The sequence below is a fragment of the Oryx dammah genome, unplaced genomic scaffold, assembly GCF_014754425.2.
Source record: "Oryx dammah isolate SB20612 unplaced genomic scaffold, SCBI_Odam_1.1 HiC_scaffold_24, whole genome shotgun sequence".
Lineage (NCBI taxonomy): Eukaryota > Metazoa > Chordata > Mammalia > Artiodactyla > Bovidae > Oryx > Oryx dammah.
The window spans coordinates 36,046,068-36,065,315 of NW_024070208.1; the positions used below are offsets into that span (position 1 = coordinate 36,046,068).

General features: G+C 38.4%; 1 protein-coding gene across 8 annotated transcripts in view; it reads right to left on the minus strand.

The window, feature by feature from the left end:
* The window catches only part of ZMYM2 (zinc finger MYM-type containing 2), a 64,864-nt gene that overhangs the window by 36,935 nt on the left and 8,681 nt on the right, over positions 1-19,248 (minus strand). For 5 of the 8 annotated variants that reach the window (XM_040266819.1, XM_040266822.1, XM_040266820.1 and 2 more), the window contains 2 exons: positions 7,848-8,704; positions 1,048-1,333 (listed from right to left, as the gene is read on the minus strand). In XM_040266819.1, coding sequence (XP_040122753.1) covers positions 1,048-1,333; positions 7,848-8,694 — 1,133 coding nt within the window. In that variant the 5' untranslated portion in view covers positions 8,695-8,704. The remainder of the gene's footprint in view (positions 1-1,047; positions 1,334-7,847; positions 8,705-19,248) is intronic. The other 3 variants (XM_040266824.1, XM_040266825.1, XM_040266826.1) reach the window with 1 other exon arrangement.

The following is a 19,248-nucleotide window of genomic DNA, read 5'->3' on the forward strand; positions in this document are numbered from 1 at the left end:
ATGTCAAGGCCTAATTTACTGAGGTATAAATTATGATACCTAGGCAATTTTCCTCTCCAGGTAAGCAGAAAGCATGAGGTATCTAGGTCACAGGAATACAACATCCTTTTAGAGCGCAAAAGTTAATTTAAATACATCCCATAACCCAGAATAACCCCACTGACCATTCTGTACAGCTCTCAACTACAATTAAAAATGTTAAGAAACCACCACATTGATGACTTTCAAAATTTTCCTTTAATTCTGAATTTTCAGGTCTTATACTACTGTATGCAAGTCTATTACTGTAAAGCAACCAAAAAATGTATAACAATTGTGCCAATATTTGAATTTACTAAACTTACACAGAGCACTCAGCCCTTTTCAAATTTCTAAGATCTAAAACATCTTCACAAACATGGGCTGCTCAAGAGATGGTACAGAAAATCCACCTGCTTGACCTTGTACAAAACATGCCATATTCATCTTATTTTATAACTAGTGAGGCCAGACGGAGAAACAGCTGGAGAGGATTCACTACAAGGCTGTCAAAATATTGGTACCTGAGTCGTCAAAAGGTGAGTATTAAAAAATGACCTAACGTTTAAGATAAACATAAATAAATGCATACAATAACCAAAGTTCTGCCAATTTTAAACAATCTTAATATGAAAGTACTCTAAATTTTGACCTATTTTAATACAAAACTAGTCACACGTAAATTGCTTAAGAATTTTATCGGGCTAGAACTAAATTCTTATAATTAGTAATGTAAATAAGAATGTATGTATTTTTTACAAACTCAAGAAGTCCAATGGAGATCACAGATATATTTATTACAGGAATCAAGGATCTAAATCAACCCCAAACCAAAGCCCAACCAAGTAGGAGGTTCTTATTCCTGAACCACCTCAGCTTGACAGAGAACACTCTAATGCTCTACAAATTTTAGTCTGGCTTAGCTTATGCATTTTCTAAACACGGTGATTCACCTCTAAAACAATTTTTCTCAAATTTTATATCACCAATATTCAACCACATGGAAACATGTTTAAAGGTAAACCTTACTTTTTACACATAACACAAAGTTTCTTTGGAGCAGGCTTGTGAGAGAAGGAAGAAAGGCAGGTGGTAGAACAGAAGAGGTGAGCTGATCCTTTTCGCTGATAAGCTGTCTGTCCCTTCTGCAGAGGTTTTTTGCAGTTTGCGCAAGTGACTTTAACTGGTTTAGTGGGTTGCTGTTGGGCAGAAGGCTGGAAAATCTGTTTAGGAAGCGAGGCCACTGGTGATAAAGAATCCACCCCTGGCTGTTTCTGATTACGGGGAAAGGATGCTGACTGGGAGATCCAAGAATCTAAAAAAAAACCACACACACATACATTGAAATTTGTATCAGAGAAACATTCTGTACACTTCAGACATCAGGAAGGTATAGTACAGCGGACAGTCAAAGGCACAGACTTTGGAGTCAGGAAGGCTGACATGCTGGCTGCATTACCTACCAGCCCAGGAAGTTACTCACCTGGCACCTAACTCATCTCTCAACTGCAAATGGAAACTTTAAACGAGATAATACATGGCTTAAAAACCATGTATGACTGACATATAGGAAGCACTAAAAAGTATTAGCCATTAGTTATTAAACAGGAAGAACTTACAGAATGTGACTTTAAACAAGGAACACATATATCAACATAAAAGTATAACAAAATCTTGACCAACCAGAACCTTTGACAAATATAACATAGGCTGGATAAAGTTACAAATGATTATACTCAAAACATATTTCTAGGAACTTCCCTTGCAGTCCAGTGGTAAGACTCCATGCTTCCACTGCAAGGGGGCATGGGTTTGATCCTTGGTCAGAGAACTAAGATGCCACATGCTGCATGGCACAGCCAAAAAAATTAAAAAATAATAAAAAATTTAAAATAAATCTTTCTGAGAACAGCTTTTCCATATACATGTTTCATTCTATAGCCTCCAAGTACATCACATAATATAAAAGAAATCAGAGTGTTACACAGACGTGGGGACCAATGCACCATCACCCAGGGGTGCTGCCCCTGCCAGCAGCACAGCCTACTGGGCATGGCACTGAGAGCTGAGAGCCCAATGCTGGGGAGCAGAGGTCCACCCCTCTCTCCTTCACAGTCTGCTTCAGCGGGATGAGCAGTGAGTTTCCAGCCCACCACTGGTCACCGCTTGTGTGTGCGTGCTCCATTGCTCAGTTGTGTCCAGCTCTTTTGCAACCCCATGAAGTGAAGTCACTCACTCATGTCCGACTCTTTGCGACCGCATGGGCTGGAGCCTACCAGGCTCCTCTGTCCGTGGGATTTTCCAGGCAGTAGTCCTGGAGTGGATTGCCATTTCCTTCTCCAGGGGATCTTCCCAACCCAGGGATCAAACCTGGGTCTTCTGCATTGTAGACAGATGCTTAATCGTCTGAGCCACCAATACTGCTAACGTTTTGCATTTTGAAACTTTTCATGATACTGCTTCTAACTTCTACTACTTTGTCCTCTTGTAATATTTTTCCTTTCGAGCTCCTTGTGAAATTTGAACTTCCATACAAAAAAGATGTCCTTTCATTTGAAAAACAAGTACAAATATATCCAGAGTATGAGGACATTTCTTTACTATCAAAACCTTAAAGAGGGCAAGTTCCTGGTTCTGACCAGTCCACTGACATAATGGTTTCCAGGGGCTACATACACTGCTATTCAAATTTTACCTAATCCACAAACCCCTCCAAATAAACCCATGCTTGATACAGAGAATAAACCAAGTGCATTCCGGAATCCTGTCACCCTGATACCATGCGGGCTGGTTTTAATGAAGAGGTAAAAATACTAATCAACATGAAGAATGCAGATCACTGAAATGGCAGTTCCATCTCATGAAGGGCCATCAAACAATTTTATTTGAATATATGTTAGAAGGAATAGCTTTTACAACATAAACTGGCTCCTTAGAATTTTCAACTCTGTAGGCTTCTCATTTGAATATATACTTAAAGGAACCTATTTAAACCTAAAATCATCTATTAACTTGACATTGAAAAATGGCAATTTTTTTAAAATTTAGTTTTAGGCCCTGTAAACTAAACACACAGTAGCTCCTTTTATCTATACTTCAATTCTTACATTTCCCTTACTTTCAAATTTTCACCTCCTCCAACATCAACACACTTTTAGGAATGGAAGGGACTTAAGCATTCTGTCTGAAGCCTCTGTTTTACACAAGGGACATCAAGGAACAGAGGTTAATTTGCCAAAGTCATCATTAGTCTAAGAGCCAGCATAAACAGCTAGGATGTTGTAATTATCCATTACAAACAAAGACCACAGATACACACAAGAGCTAATCCGTAAACTCAGGAGCAAAAGGTGTATCTGTCTGGCTTTCTGATGTGCACTTGACAGTCCCTGAGTCAGCAACAGTCCTAAAGTACTAGGGGTCCCAAGACACATGGATAAGAATATTCTTAAGAGTTATTTTTGTGATCCACACAGTCAAAGGCTTTGGCATAGTCAATAAAGCAGAAATAGATTTTTTGTGGAACTCTCTTGCTTTTTCGATGATCCAGCAGATGTTGGCAATTTGAGCTCTGGTTCCTCTGCCTTTTCTAAAACCAGTTTGAACATCTGAAAGTTCACGGTTCACGTATTGCTAAAGCCTGGCTTGGAGAATTTTGAGCATTAATTTATTAGCGTGTGAGATGAGTGCAATTGTGCGGCTGTTTGAGCATTCTTTGGCATTGCCTTTCTTTGGGAGTGGAATGAAAACTGACCTTTTCCAGTCCTGTGGCCACTGCTGAGTTTTCCAAATTTGCTGGCATATTGAGTGCAGCACTTTCACAGGATCATCTTTCAGGGTTTGAAATAGCTCAACTGGAATTCCATCACCTCCACTAGCTTTGTTTGTAGTGATGCTTTCTAAGGCCCACTTGACGTCACATTCCAGGACGTCTGGCTCTAAGTGAGTGATCATACCATCTTCATCGTGAAGATCTTTTTCGTACAGTTCTTCTGTGTATTCTTGCCACCTCTTCTTAATATCTTCTGCTTCTATTAGGTCCACACCATTTCTGTCCTTTATCGAGCCCATCTTTGCATTAAATGTTCCCTTGGTATCTCTAATTTTCTTGAAGAGATCTCTAGTCTTTCCCGTTCTGTTGTTTTCCTCTATTTCTTTGCACTGATCGCTGAGGAAGGCTTTCTTATCTCTTCTTGCTATTCTTTGGAACTCTGCATTCAGATGCTTATATCTTTCCTTTTCTCCTTTGCTTTTCACTTCTCTTCTTTTCACAGCTATGTGTAAGGCCTCCCCAGACAGCCATTTTGCTTTTTTGCATTTCTTTTCCATGGGAATGGTCTTGATCCCTGTCTCCTGTACAATGTCACGAACCTCCGTCCATAGTTCATCAGGCACTCTATCAGATCTAGTCCCTTAAGTCTATTTCTCACTTTTACTGTATAATCATGAGGGATTTGATTTAGGTCATACCTGAATGGTCTAGTGGTTTTCCCTAGTTTCTTCAATTTAAGTCTGAATTTGGCAATAAGGAGTTCATGATCTGAGCCACAGTCAGCTCCCGGTCTTGTTTTTGCTGACTGTATAGAGCTTCTCCATCTTTGGCTCCAAAGAATGTAATCAATCTGATCTCGGTGTTGACCACCTGGTAATGTCCATGTGTAGAGTCTTATGTTGTTAGAACAGTGTGTTTGCTATAACCAGTGTGTTCTCTTGGCAAAACTGTATTAGCCTTTGCCCTGCTTCATTCCATATTCCAAGGCCAAATTTGCCTGTTACTCCAGGTGTTTCTTGACTTCCTACTTTTGCATTCCAGTCCCCTATAATGAAAAGGACATCTTTTTTTGGGTGTTAGTTCTAAAAGGTCTTGGAGGTCTTCATAGAACCGTTCAACTTCAGCTTCTTCAGTGTTACTGGCTGGGGCATAGACCTGGATTACTGTGATATTGAATGGTTTGCCTTGGAAACGAACAGAGATCATTCTGTCGTTTTTGAGACTGCATCCAAGTACTGCATTTCGGACTCTTGTTGACCATGATGGCTACTCCATTTCTTCTAAGAGATTCCTGCCCATAATAGTAGATATAATGGTCATCTGAGTTAAGTTCACCCATTCCAGTCCATTTCAGGAGGCAAGAGTTAGAACCAGACATGGAACAACAGACTGGTTCCAAATAGGAAAAGGAGGATGTCAAGGCTGTATACTGTCTCCCTGCTTATTTAACTTATATGCAGAGTACATCATGAGAAACGCTAGACTGGAAAAAACACAAGCTGGAATCAAGATTGCCAGGAGAAAGATAATAACCTCAGATATGTAGATGACACCACCCTTATGGCAGAAAGTGAAGAGGAACTAAAAAGCTTCTTGATGAAAGTGAAAGAGGAGAGTGAAAAAGTTGACTTAAAGCTCAACATTCAGAAAACGAAGATCATGGCATCTGGTCCCATCACTTCATGGGAAATAGATGGGGAAACAGTGTCAGACTTTATTATTTTGGGCTCCAAAACCACTGCAGATGGTGATTGCCCCCATGAAATTAAAAAGACGCTTACTCCTTGGAAGAAAAGTTATGACCAACCTAGATAGTATATTCAAAAGCAGAGACATTACTTTGCCAACAAAGGTCTGTCTAGTCAAAGCTATGGTTTCTCCAGTGGTCATGTATGGATGCGAGAGCTGGACTGTGAAGAAAGCTGAGCGCCGAAGAATTGATGCTTTTGAACGGTGGTGTTGCAGAAGGCTCTGCAGAGTCCCTTGGACTGCAAGGAGATCCAACCAGTCCATTCTGAAGGAGATCAGCCCTGAGTGTTCTTTGGAAGGAATGATGCTAAAGCTGAAACTCCAGTACTTTGGCCACCTCCTGAGAAGAGCTGACTCACTGGAAAAGACTCTGATGCTGGGAGGGATTGGGGGCAGGAGGAGAAGGGGACGACCGAGGATGAGATGGCTGGATGGCATCACCGACTCGATGGACATGAGTCTGAGTGAACTCCGGGAGTTGGTGATGGACAAGGAGGCCTGGCGTGCTGTGATTCATGGGGTCGCAAAGAGTCGGACACGACTGAGCCACTGAACTGAAGAGTCATTTAAATACTAAAAACTGGAATTGAACTCAATAGAGAATTAACAAAATCAAACATATACTCTTGATATGGTCAAAAGTTAAAGATCTACTGTTTATTTAAAGGAGCGGGAGGAAGGGAAAGTGTGCAAAGCTAGACCTATCCTGCAATCTCAGGTTACAATTAAATGTACCATCCTCAACAGTAAAGATTGCACACTATGTTCTTTTTCATACATTTTTAATATATTTAAAATTATGAGACAAAATAGCTGTTTGAAACTAATTTGACTATTTTCATGTCTTAAACTTTTATGTGAGCCAGAAGGAAAGATATTCTAATATACAGCTGATAGCCATTTAAATTGGTAAAACCTTTCCAGAAGGCAGCATGACATACTATTTCCACAACTTAAAAATGCTCTCACAAATTCACATATACATATACACATTAATGACCTACCAACAAATATATGTAAATACATACAAGGGGAAATGGTCTTGGGAGACATTAGAATTTTTCAAAACTGAGTATTAAGAAACATACTTTTTTCAAAATCACTATAAATCACAGAACCTTTTTATAACCAATGATCTTTGTACAGATGGAAGCACTGACACTCTGTGATCCAGTAACTTTACTTCTAGGAGTAAATGCTAAGAAATCATCAGAAATTTGAGGGGAAAAAAGTTCATCATATACCAACAACAGCAAAAAAGGAAAATGGTGTAAAAGCCAAACATGGCGACTGGTATAACAAAATCCACTGTGCAGTCATTACAACTTCTGTGTATAAACAATTTTAGCGTTATGAAAAAATACAGAGCCACATTACGTGGAGGGAAAACAAGAAGGAACATTATGAAGAACTGCACTCAAGCAAGTTAAGAAATACAAAGGAGAAAGAATGACAACCAGCCACTCAAACCATTATCAACAGTGGTAGGTAACCTTCAGTTAATCACCTATATGGGTTTCTCCCCCCCATTTTTTAATTATGGGTTTTCCAAATATTCTTCAGTAATTAGACGTTACTATCATAACCAAAAAGAATAAGTACGAAAAACAACTAGCATTTCACAAAACATTCTACTCAGCCTCGGTTTCAGTCATTTCTTATTATTCCCCACAATCCTAGGCTGATAAAGTTGCTAACAAGCTTAAAATGATGAAGCCTAAGAAGAGAAGGTACACGAGAGACAGGCAGGCCTCACATGGTCACGAAAAGCCACAGAACTCTTCTCACAGCTTCCACAGAGTGAAGCTGCCTGCAGAAAGTATTTTCAAATAGTCAAGAAATTTACCAATTTTTACATATTAAAAAAAAAAATTAGTGCTAATAAGTAAAAATTAAAATCAGACAGGCAGTCAAAATTAAACACAAATCTAAATGCAATTACACATTATATTGCTCCTCACATGTACTAAATATCTTTTCATTCTCTATTTGCACATTAAAACCATACCATTAAAAACACAAGAGCATAAAATGAGTACATGACAAATAGGATGCCAAATTATTAGATTTGAGCATGGTAAATATAAAGAGTATTTTGTTCTGATTAATTTTCTAATACTCTACAGAGAAATATTACATACATAGTTTACATCTCTTATTAGTTAAAATTTGAAAATTGAAAGTCAATAGAATTAACACACCTTACACGAGTAAACTAACCAAAGTAGCACCAATTAGGACAATGAAAGAAGAACCTGCCTGTAAACAACCCCTAAAGGGGGAGTGGGAGAGGACCCTCACTGCTTACCAGGGTTATGATGAGCTGCAGACTCTCCATTCTGAAATGCATCTCCTGCCACATTCATTCTACCAGGATTGAAAGGTCCTACTGCAGTCTTGGTCTGTGAAGTTAAAGACGGGGTGTATGTTTGCATATTAACACCAAAATTACTTGACTGCAGTCCATTAGAGACATCTCCCAAGCTGGCATTCTGCAGAGATGTTACGTGTGTGATCATCAGGTTCATGTCTCTCCCGTCAGTGTGTTCTAACTGGCCATCACTCACAGAGCTGACGCCTGTTTCTAAGGTCGTAACGTTAGCGATCTGAATCTCAGAGTCTGGTTCTGTGGTGATACCACTATTACCCATTCCTGCATTTACCTTACTTCTTGAAAAACTGGAAGGGGAGAAATCCACATCATTGGTTCTGTTTTTAGACTCAGATGGTCTCCGTTCAATAAAATTGGAGGAATTTTTCTCTTGCCCTTGATTTGTTTCCATATCCTCCTCATCATCAATGACGATCGTCTCACTCACACTCCCCTTCTGAGAAGCCAATTCTTTTGAGGAAGGAAGAATTTTGGAATCATTTCCTGGCAGCTCTTCATTTTTCGATAATGTAAATGCTATGGTTCTTTGATCACCCACCACTGGTGCACAAGGAGGAGGTGGTTGTACTGGTTCAATAAACACAACATCATCATCATCTTCCACTGATGAGCTCTGAAATTTATTAGATCTATTCACTAAAGGATTAGGTGGCCCACTAAACGAATTTCCTACATCCGTGAGACTAGCTGCCATGGCCGTCCTCCCCAACAGAACAGGAGTCTGATCAGTCACTTCCAATCCTCCTGCTGAACCTGTGTCCATGCCAAAGACCCTGTTAAGGAGACAGGAAAAAGACACACGTTACAATTGTCAGTATATGGCTTTTGATGCGACTCAAATTCAAAGAATTTTTTGAAGGTACTTTTACTTTCTTTCTTACTCTAAGTGACAACAATTCTTATCGATGATCCAGGAAAAATTTGATATCCATTCTGTGATCTTCCCTCATTCACTAATCATTTCATATAGTTTAACGTGATATAAAAATAACATGTAATATAAAAATACAGGTAATTATATAATTTTTGAAGAATATGCAGTATATTTGTAACCTTCTCTTCTCTACCACTGCCTACCCTATAAATTTTAACACTGAAAACATACATAAATCATTCCACACACATGTGAACAAAAAAATAACAAATCTGATCATGACAATCTCCTCTTGATATTTATCCCATTTATTCACTGTATTGAATAAAATGACATGATTTAATCTCCAACTTTCCTTATCTTTTTTTAAATCCACTATTCTCACATTCCCTGGCTCCCATGTAGCTGCGTGATTAAATCCTTCTGAGAATCTGAAATTTTTGTCAACCACACCCACAAAGCGTAAATGCCCACTGCTCTGCCCTTCGTGTCCATCTATTGGGCTGTGTAACAGTCCTGACAACATCAGACACTAAGCCCTGGAACCTGTAACTGTTACCTCACATGGAAAGGGGGTCTGTGCAGAGATGACGAGGAGAAAGGACTTCAAAATGGGCTTAGCTAGGTGGGCCCTGCACACACCTCTCTTGTACCCCATTAAGAGGTGGAGGAGACAACAGGCACCGAGACCAGAGGCGGCTGCGGAGAGGGAACGACACAGCCCAACATGTCACAGCACCAAAACCTACAGGAGGTGAGGAGCGAGCCCTCCCCAGAGCCTCCCGGGCAAGCTCAGCTCTGGTGACACCTTGGCTTGAGCCCCAGGCCACCAATTTCTGACTTGTGACTTCCAGTTTTAAACTGCCAAGTTTGTGGTAATTTGTTACAACAGTCCTAGGTCAATAGCCAAGTCAGGTTAATACCTTGGTTACATCTTCAAAATAACCCTGATACAGGTGTAATATTTGTCCCATGTTCATGACTTAGAAACTATGGCTTAGAGACACTAATTAACCAAGTCACACAGCTAGACTGCATCTCCAGGTCTTCACCGCAACAGTCCAAACTCCTCATGACTCTGCCACAGTCGATTCGTATTTCTGAGCACCTACTACACAGGCAGAGCTGTGCCAAAGCCAACGAGACAGTAGCAAGTTAACAATAAAACAGTCAGAAAGGAGAAAAATAAGTTACTGAGCAGACAGACGATGAGGTGATGGGCACGGATGGTAGCAGACCCAGTCCTGAACATGGATCACCTTCATCTCAGAGGCTAAACTGGAAAAAAACAACAAGGAGGGAAAATGCAGGGTGAGTACAGACTGCAGGTCAATTTGCAGAAAGACAGACAGGACTGTGAAGTGGTTTATACCCTACACCTTCAGAGGAGACAAGACTGCAGCTCTGCAGGTATGGAAACCTGGTCTAAGGGCCCAGTGGAAACTCTGAACTGCCTGGTAACCCTTCGTCTCTCATAAGGCCACTCAGCCCAGTCTGAAAACACAGAAGCTTACAAACACTGCTTCATATATACGGCCATGTGCTTACATTGCGACAAAATCCTCTGAACGGAAGACAACCACCCTAATATAAATAACTATCACTCTGACAGACGGCTGACAGGCATGGAAAAACTATTCACTGTGTGTTTTGGTGCATTTTCTGAATTTGTGAGCATGACTTCTCACTTATTAAGTTAAAATTTAAATTTTAGAAAAAACAATGGGTAACAGGATGAAGAAAAAAGACCAAAGACCTCTGTGAGCAGCTGACACTTCACTGAGACCTGGAATGACGAGCAAAAGCTAACTGGGAAACTGGAGTGAGGGCAGCTCCCACAGAAGCCCAACAGGAACAAGGCTGACACTTCCAGCACTAGGGTGAAGGCCAAACATGGCTGGAACAAGGTCCAGGTCCATGGAAGGGAACAGGACAAGAGGAGCTACAAAAACAAGCAAAGAACTCACCAAAGTCAGCAAGTCAGGTTAATAGACGCATTCAACAAAGATTTATGGAGCACCCAGTATATACAAGACACAGTCTGAGGCATTGAGAAAAATCAATAAACCAAACAGGTCAACACCGCTGCCATCAGAAATCATGAACCTGGGAGTCACTTGGTGGTCTAGTGGTTAGGACCCCAGGCTTTCACTGCCGAGGCCCGGATTCAAGCAACCACCAGGAACTATTCTAAAATTCCACAAGGCAGAAAAAAAAAACAAACCCACAAACGTGTGAATCACTATGTTGCACACTTCAAACGTTTAGAATATCATAAATCAATACTTCAATTAAGAAAAAGCAGTAGCTCAGATATATAAATCAAAAGTGCCCAAGGTTCCAAGACAATGTCAGGACTCAACACACACTGCACAAAGCTTGGCTCCAAGGCTTCCCTTGGTGCTCTAGCGGCTAGGATCCACCGGCCAATGCAGGGGACACAGGTTCAGCCCCTGGTCCGGGAAGATCCCATGTTCGGTGGAGATTCTGGGCCCATGCTCTGCAACTACTGAGCCAGCACCATAGAGCCCACAAGCCACAACGACTGAAGCCCACACTATAGAGCACGTGCTCCACTATAAGAGAAGCCACCGCCATGAGAAGCCCACACACCACAAACAAGAGAAAGCCCATACAGCAATGAAAACCCAGCACAGCCAAAAATAAATAAATCTTTTATTTTTTTTTTTAAAAAAAGCTTGATCCTACAACTCTCTTCATGCTTCTTGTTTAAGCTATTTGTTTCAGCATGGAAGACATGCTAATATTGGAAAATGAGAAAAGACATTTATATCTGCTTTAAGGAAAATAGATAATTTTATTTAAAAATTTAAAGAGTGACTATTTTGCCTTACTCAAAGACCTAAAAATTATAATTCTAAGCTCTAAGACACTTTAAGTGTTATTATTAATTTTTTAGCTGCACCATGCAGCATTCAGGATCTTAGTTCCCCAACCAATGATTGAACCCAGGCCCTTGGCAGTAAGAGTGCAGAATCCTAACCACTGGACCACCAGGGAATTTCCCTAAGATACTTTAAATACACTTTCAAATATTAAAATATATACTGTATTAACCTAATAAGGAAGACTTGTTTATGGTAAAACAACAGCATGTGCTGGGAGAAACCTTCACACAAGGCCTTCACTTAACTTTAAGTAAACATAAAAAAATTTTAACCTCACTACAGAAAGTTTTAAATGCTGAAATAAGCTGAATAACATTTGATTCAAAATTGTAATAATTGATTCAATTAGGTTCTCTTAAAATACAAGTACATTCATCCAGTAATAGTTAACATGTATTTAATACTTATTATGAGCCAAATACTCATGATGATTAAACATTTAAGCAACCCAATGAAAAGTAAAATCATTATCTCCTTTATACAGATTTTTTTTAAAAAATGCAATCATCTAAAGTAAACTGCCCAGGACTTCCCTGGTGGTCAAGTGGTTAAGAGACACCATTGAAGGAGGCATGGGTTTGACCCCTGGTCAGGGAACTAAGATCCCACATACCACAAACAAAAAACCTAAAAGTAAGCTGCCAAGACCACAGTGAGAAAATGGGAGAGGTAAGGATCTGAATATTCGTAACTACTATATAATATGTTATTAAGTATTAAACAATAATATAGCACAACTAGTAATTTAAAAAAAAAAAGACCACACCATTCAATAAAAAAAATAACCAAATCAGTATGTGAAATATACAAGTATCAAAAGGAAGAAATATCAAGCCCAAAGTGCCAGCGTAAGAGGAGATGTAACACAAATGGAACTGACTTGTAGTTAACATCTATCTGTCAGAAGCAAGGAAGGATCTTCATCAACATAACAATTTTCAGAAGAATGTGGTGTAAATCCACTGAACTTAGGGAATGCAAAGGCTTTTAAAGCACGAATTTCTTGGATCTTTTCTATATTTCAGCATACCTAAAACAAGAAGACAATTTCTGGGGCTTAAGACAGAACTGAATCCTAAGTGCCCTCTGGTGGCCGTGAGGTGTCCCCTCATGTCTCTTCCCAGTGTGTGGGGAGAGAAGACTTCCCTTGCTGCACAGTTCTCATCTCCTCATTTCTCCTGACAGTGTAACTATGGGGAGAGAAGACTTCTCTTAATGCACAGTTTTCTGCAGTAATCCACGCTTCAAAACAGAGTAATTACTCAGCCATAACAGTTCTTTCCAAATCCTAGACTATAAATGTGGTCACTTCTATACGCCAGAGAGAATATGCTTCAACTACCACTCACTGAGCCCTATAAAGAAAAGACAATCTAATTCAAGTTGGTCACTTCTACCTTATCCAAATAAAATCTATTCCCTTCAGCCACTTTTCTATACTAAATCAATTCTAATTATCTATTTAACACCAAGTAAATAACTTCACTTTTCTGGGCTTCAATTTTCCCTAAAATAAATGGCATTTATTTTGCAGTTTTTCTTAGAATTTAAAAAGATAACTGAATGTGAAAATCAATTAACACACTGTTAACTCCTAACAATCACCAGGCAGTTTTGTCTGTACCTCAAGATTTCAGTTAAGTTTCTAATTCATTTTTAGGCTTCCTTGTGATACTGCTTCACTGTTACGGACCACATGCTTGCGTCCCCCTTCAAATCCATGAGATGGTATAAGGAGGTGATTAAGTCAGGAAGGTGGGGCCCTCATGAGTGAGATGAGTGACTGTTTTATAAAAGACATCAGAAAGCTCCCTCTCCCAACACATGAGGACACAGCACGAAGAGAGAAGCCTGTCTGCGTGGTCTGCAGAAGCCCCAACCATGGACTTTCCAGCCTCTAGAACTCTGATTCATGAAGGTCTATTGTCTCTGGTACTTCTGTTATACCAGCCCAAGTGGACTGAGACAATCGTCATAAATTATAAACGCTTTCAGAGCTTTACTTGGTCTTTGATTCCTCAATTAACCCTTGATTAATTAATCAATTAATACTTGATGTTCTCATGAAAAAAAGAAAAGGTAGTTAAAAAATAAAATGTTTGGGACTTCCCTGATGGTCCAGTTGGTTAAGATCCTGTGTTTCCAATTCAGGGGACATCAGTTCTATCCCTGGTCAGGGAACTAAGATCCTACATGCCACATGGCATGGCCAATAAATAAAATGTTGACATTCATTACAATAAAGTATTAGTAGTTGCTAAGAAAAGCTAGTGAACTTTCAATGAAAATCACAAAGAAAGCATTTCAAAATCATTCAAGAAAAATATTCATTCATCATTTTCTCACTGATGAGCCCGAGCTTTCTAGGTACCAAAGGAGGGGCAAAGAAAGCTAAGGTAAATTCGTCTCTACAGTAAAGGCTATTATTCAATATGTGTTTATGGCATCTATAATAGTTCTGAGACAGTATGACAAATTAAACTTTTTAAAAATAAAATCCCTGGGAATTTCCTGGTGGTCCAGTGGTTAGAACTTTACACCTAACCACTGCCACTATCTAACCCTGTGCTTCCAATGCAGGGGGCATGAGTTTACTCTCTGGTTAGGGAACTGAGATCCTGCAGGGCCTGTGGTGCAACCCACAAAAAAGTAACCAAACAACTGGAGAGGGTGTGGACAAAAGGGAACCCTCCTACATTGTTGGTGCGAATATTGATTGGTGCTGCCACTATAGAGAACAGTATAGGGGTTCCTTAAAAAAAAAAAACAACTAAAAATAGAGCTATCATATGATCCAGCAATCCTACTTCTGAGCACATATCTGGAAAAGACGAAAACTCAAACTAGAAAAAATATATATGCACCTCAATACTCATAGTAGCACTATTCACAAGAGCCAAGATATGGAAGCAATCTAAGTGTCCACTGACAGGGAAATGGATACAGATATGGTGGATACATACACAGTAAAATATTACTCGGTCAGCAGAAAGAATTCACATCAACATAGACGGACCTAGAGATTATCATACTAAATGAGGGAAGTCAGATAAAGACAAATGTCATATGACATCACTTGTAGAATCTAAAAAATGATACAAATTTAGACTCACAGACACAAGGTAAACTTACAGTTACCAAAAGGGAAAGGGGGGTGGGGGTGGATAAGTTAGGAGTTTGGGATTAACAAATACACAGTATTGGGATTTCTCTGGCAGTCCAGTGGTTTAAGACTTCAACTTCCAACGCAGTGGGTTCAATCCATGGTTAGGAATCTAAGCAGCTAAGATCCCACACTGTCTCCTCACCAAAAAACCAAAATATTAAAACAGAAGCAATACTGTAACAAATCTAGTAAAGACTTTAAAAATGGCCCACAGGGAAAAAAAAGTCTTAAAAAAAAAAACCACATAGATACACACTACTATATATAATATAAACAAGGACCCACTATAAAGCACAGGGAACTACAGTCAATATCTTACAATAACTTATAATAGAAAAGAATACGAATAAGAATATATATGTATATAAAATTAAAATCACTGTATACCTGAAACTAACACAACACTGTAAACCAATTATACTTCAATTAAAAAAAAATTAACCAAACAAAAGTCCTGGAGATGAAAAATTTAATAGCAGAAATGAAAAAAGTCACTAGAGGGGATTAACAGCAAATCTAAGCAAGCAGAAGAAAGAATCAGTAAAATGAAAAGCAGAATAATTAAAATTATCCAGTCTGAAGAGCAAGAAAACAAGAATGAAGAAAAATGAATAGAGCCTAAGAATCTGTGAAACACCACCATGAGCACCAATATATATGCAACAAAAAGAGACAGAAAAGAACAAAAAACACATTTGAAGAAATAATGGCTATAAACTACCCAAATATGATGAATATAATGAGGATAAACACATACACCCAAGAAGCTCAATTCCAAGATGGCCATACCAAGACAGTAATAATCAAATTGTGGACCCAACAGTAAAAGAGAATTTTGAAGTAAGAGAGAAGTGACTCATCATATGCAATGGATCCTCATCACCAGATTTCTCATCCAAAATCATGGATGTGAAAAGCTATGGCATGACATTTAAAACGGTGGGGGAAAAAAATCTGTCAACCAAAAATCCTATATCCAACAAAATATTCCTCCAACAAAATACTCCTCCAACAAACATGAGAAGTTAAGACACTCCCCCCAAAAATAAAGGCAAATTTATTACCTGCAGACCTACCCAATATGAAATACTAAAGGGAATCCTTCAAGCAAAAATACAAACTACAGAGTAAGTTGAAGCTGTAAGAAATACAGAACACAAATGAATACATTTAAAAAAAAGGCAACAGGAAGCCAGTACTAATGTACCTTTGGTTTGTAACTACTTATTGCCCTATGATTTAAAAGGCAAAAGCATAAAACAATAATTATCAATATGTTAATGAACACACACATATAAAGATGTTATTGGCAACAAACCTAATGTAAAGGGAAGGACACAGATGTGTAACAGGCAGAGCATTCAGATTGTTCAAATGAAGAGTATCATTCCTAGTAAGCTGTTGTAATACTGATTCTTATTTTAATCCTCAAAGTAAACATTATAAAAATAATTATAAACTATACAGGAGAGAAAGAAATCAAAATGGTACACTAGAAAAAATTAAACACAAGAGAAAGTGATAATAAAAGAAATGGGGGGGGGTGGTGAGGATTTAAGACAAACAGAAAACAAGTCACAAAACGGTGGAGGTAAACTTCTCCTTACTCCTTACTAACAATTACTTTAAATGCAAATAAGACTAAATTACTGAAAGAGCTAAGGCTGGATAAAAAGACACACATGATCCATCTATATTCTATACACACATAATCCATCTATATTCTATCTAGAAGAGACTCATCTTAGATAAAAAAAATACAAGGAGGTTGAAAGTAGGATAGAAAAGACACCCCATGTATATAATACCCAAGAGAGAAATGCAATGGATGTGTGGATATTGGACAAAATAAACTTTAAGTCAAAAAAGCTTACAAGAGGGCTTCCCCAGTGGCCCAATGGTAAAGAATCCATCTGTAAATACAGGGGACACAGGTTCAATCCTCCCACATGACACAAAGCAACAAAGCAACTACTGAGCCTAGCTCTAGAGCAACTACTGAGGCCTGCACACCTAAAGCCTGTACTTCACTACAAGAGAAGGCCCAAGCACCACATCTAGAGAGTAGCCCAAGGAGCAACAAAGAGCCAGAACAGCCAAAAATAAATAAATAATTTTTAAAGCCCTAATTAAAAAAAGAAACTTGGGAAATAAGAAAATAATCATGAGACAAAAGAAAACAAAAACACAACATATTGAAACTTAAGGGATGCAGTGGAAGTTTTACTCAGCAGAACACGTACTACTACTAACACCTACATTAAAAATCTCAAACCAATAAAGTTTACACCTTAAGAAATCAGAAAAAGAGCTAAATAAACTAAAACTAGCAGAAAGAATGCAGTAATAAAGATCAGTGCACAGATACACAAAACAAAGAACAGAAAAATAAAGGAAGGGCTTCCCAGGTGGCGCTAGTGGTAAAGAATCTGCCTGCCAGTGCAGGAGACATAAGAGACATGGGTTTGATTGCTGGGTCTGGTAGATGCCCTGAAGGAGGGCATGGCAACCCACACCAATATTCTTGCCTGGAGAATCCCATGGACAGAGCCTGTACAGTCCATAATGTCACAAAGAGTTGGACACGACTGAGGCAACTTCACACACACACACACATACACACAATCCAGTACAAAATAAAAAGGGAGGGGAAAGAATGAAAAAAAATTTTAATAAAAGAAAAAATAGAGCAAACAAAAAATTACTAATATGTGGCTTCTTGAAAAAATTAACAAACCTTTAGCTAGACTGACAAGGAAAAAACTCTCTAAAGTTATTAAAATCAGAGACAAAGAAAATTCTCTGGTGGTCGGCTGGTTAGGACTTAGCCCTTTCACTGCCAGGGCCCATGTTTGATCCCTGGTCCAAAACTTAAGATCGCACAAACCAAGCAGTGCAACCAAAAGAGAAAGAAATTGACATGTGACTAGCAGAACAAATATAAAATTGTTTTAAAAAAATCACAAATATTAATAAGGTATCACTACTGACTTTATAGAAACGAATGAATATAATTTTGCAATTATATGCCAAAAAACTGGACAACCCAAAATAAAAAAATTTTAAAAACACGTAAATTTTTAACACAAACTACAAAAACTGACTCAAGAAGAAACACAAAATCTGAATTATAACATGCAAAGAAGACTGAATAAATAATCAAAAATCTCCCAATAAAGAAATCAGGACTAACCAGGTGAAGTCTACCAGACATTTAAAGAAGAATTAACACTGTTCTTTCCAAATTCTAATGATGTTCAACATAATCAGTCATTAGGGATATGCAAATCAAACCAGGAAAGACATCACATCCATCAGGATGGCTACTATCAAAATAAACAAAAAGTAACAATATTAGTGAAGGGAAATTGGTTAGCTGATTGAAGAAAGGGTGATTCCTTGTGCACTGCTATTGGAAATGTAAAAAGGTGCCACCACTATAGACAACAGAATGGAGGTTATTCAAAAAGTTGAAAAATGGAATTACCATAAAATTCAGCAGTCCCACTCTAGATATACTATATCCAAATATTTTCTCTATAGTTAATCATTGTTGTATGGTACCATATGTATCTATCAATATTAAGGGATTTAGTCAGCATTTCATTGAATTTAGACATATTTGAAGACAAAATAAATCAATCTTTTACATTATTCAAGTCTTCCCATTCAGATATATGTAAATCTGTCCATTCTGGTTTTCTTGCATGTCTTACTGTATTATTTTACAATTTCCTTCATAAAATTCTTGCATATTTGTTACAGTTGTTCCCATTGCTTGCAATAGTGAAATGGATTTTTCCCATTACATCATAAAATGTTTATATAGCAAAGAAACACTATAAATAAGGTACAAAAATATGAAAAAGATAATGCTATATAATGTATATATTCCATATTTTAGAAAGAAGACAAATTAAACTGACAAAACTTTATTTATTTGATAATATTTAGTGTTGGCAAGAACATGGAAAAACTAGCAGAAAGGGCAGTGAGTTTTGTGGTCCAGTGGAAAGCAATCTGGCAGTATCTATAAAAACATGTATGTAATATGCACATGTGCAAGTTCAGTCGCTAAGTTATGTCCAACTCTTTGGGACCACATGGACTATTGCCAATCAGGCTCAACTGTCCTGGGATTTTCCAGGCAAGAATACTGGAGTGGGTTGCTATTTCCTCCTCCGGGAGATCTTGCTGACCCAGGGATAGAACCCATCTCCTCTGTCTCCTGCATTAGCAGGCAGGTTCTTTACCACGGAGCCACATGCTGACTGGTTCTCCAGAATCTCCCCCAGAGAAAACACACATGAACCCAAAGGAACTACTTTATATATATTTCATGCAGCACTGAAAAACCCAAATAGATTA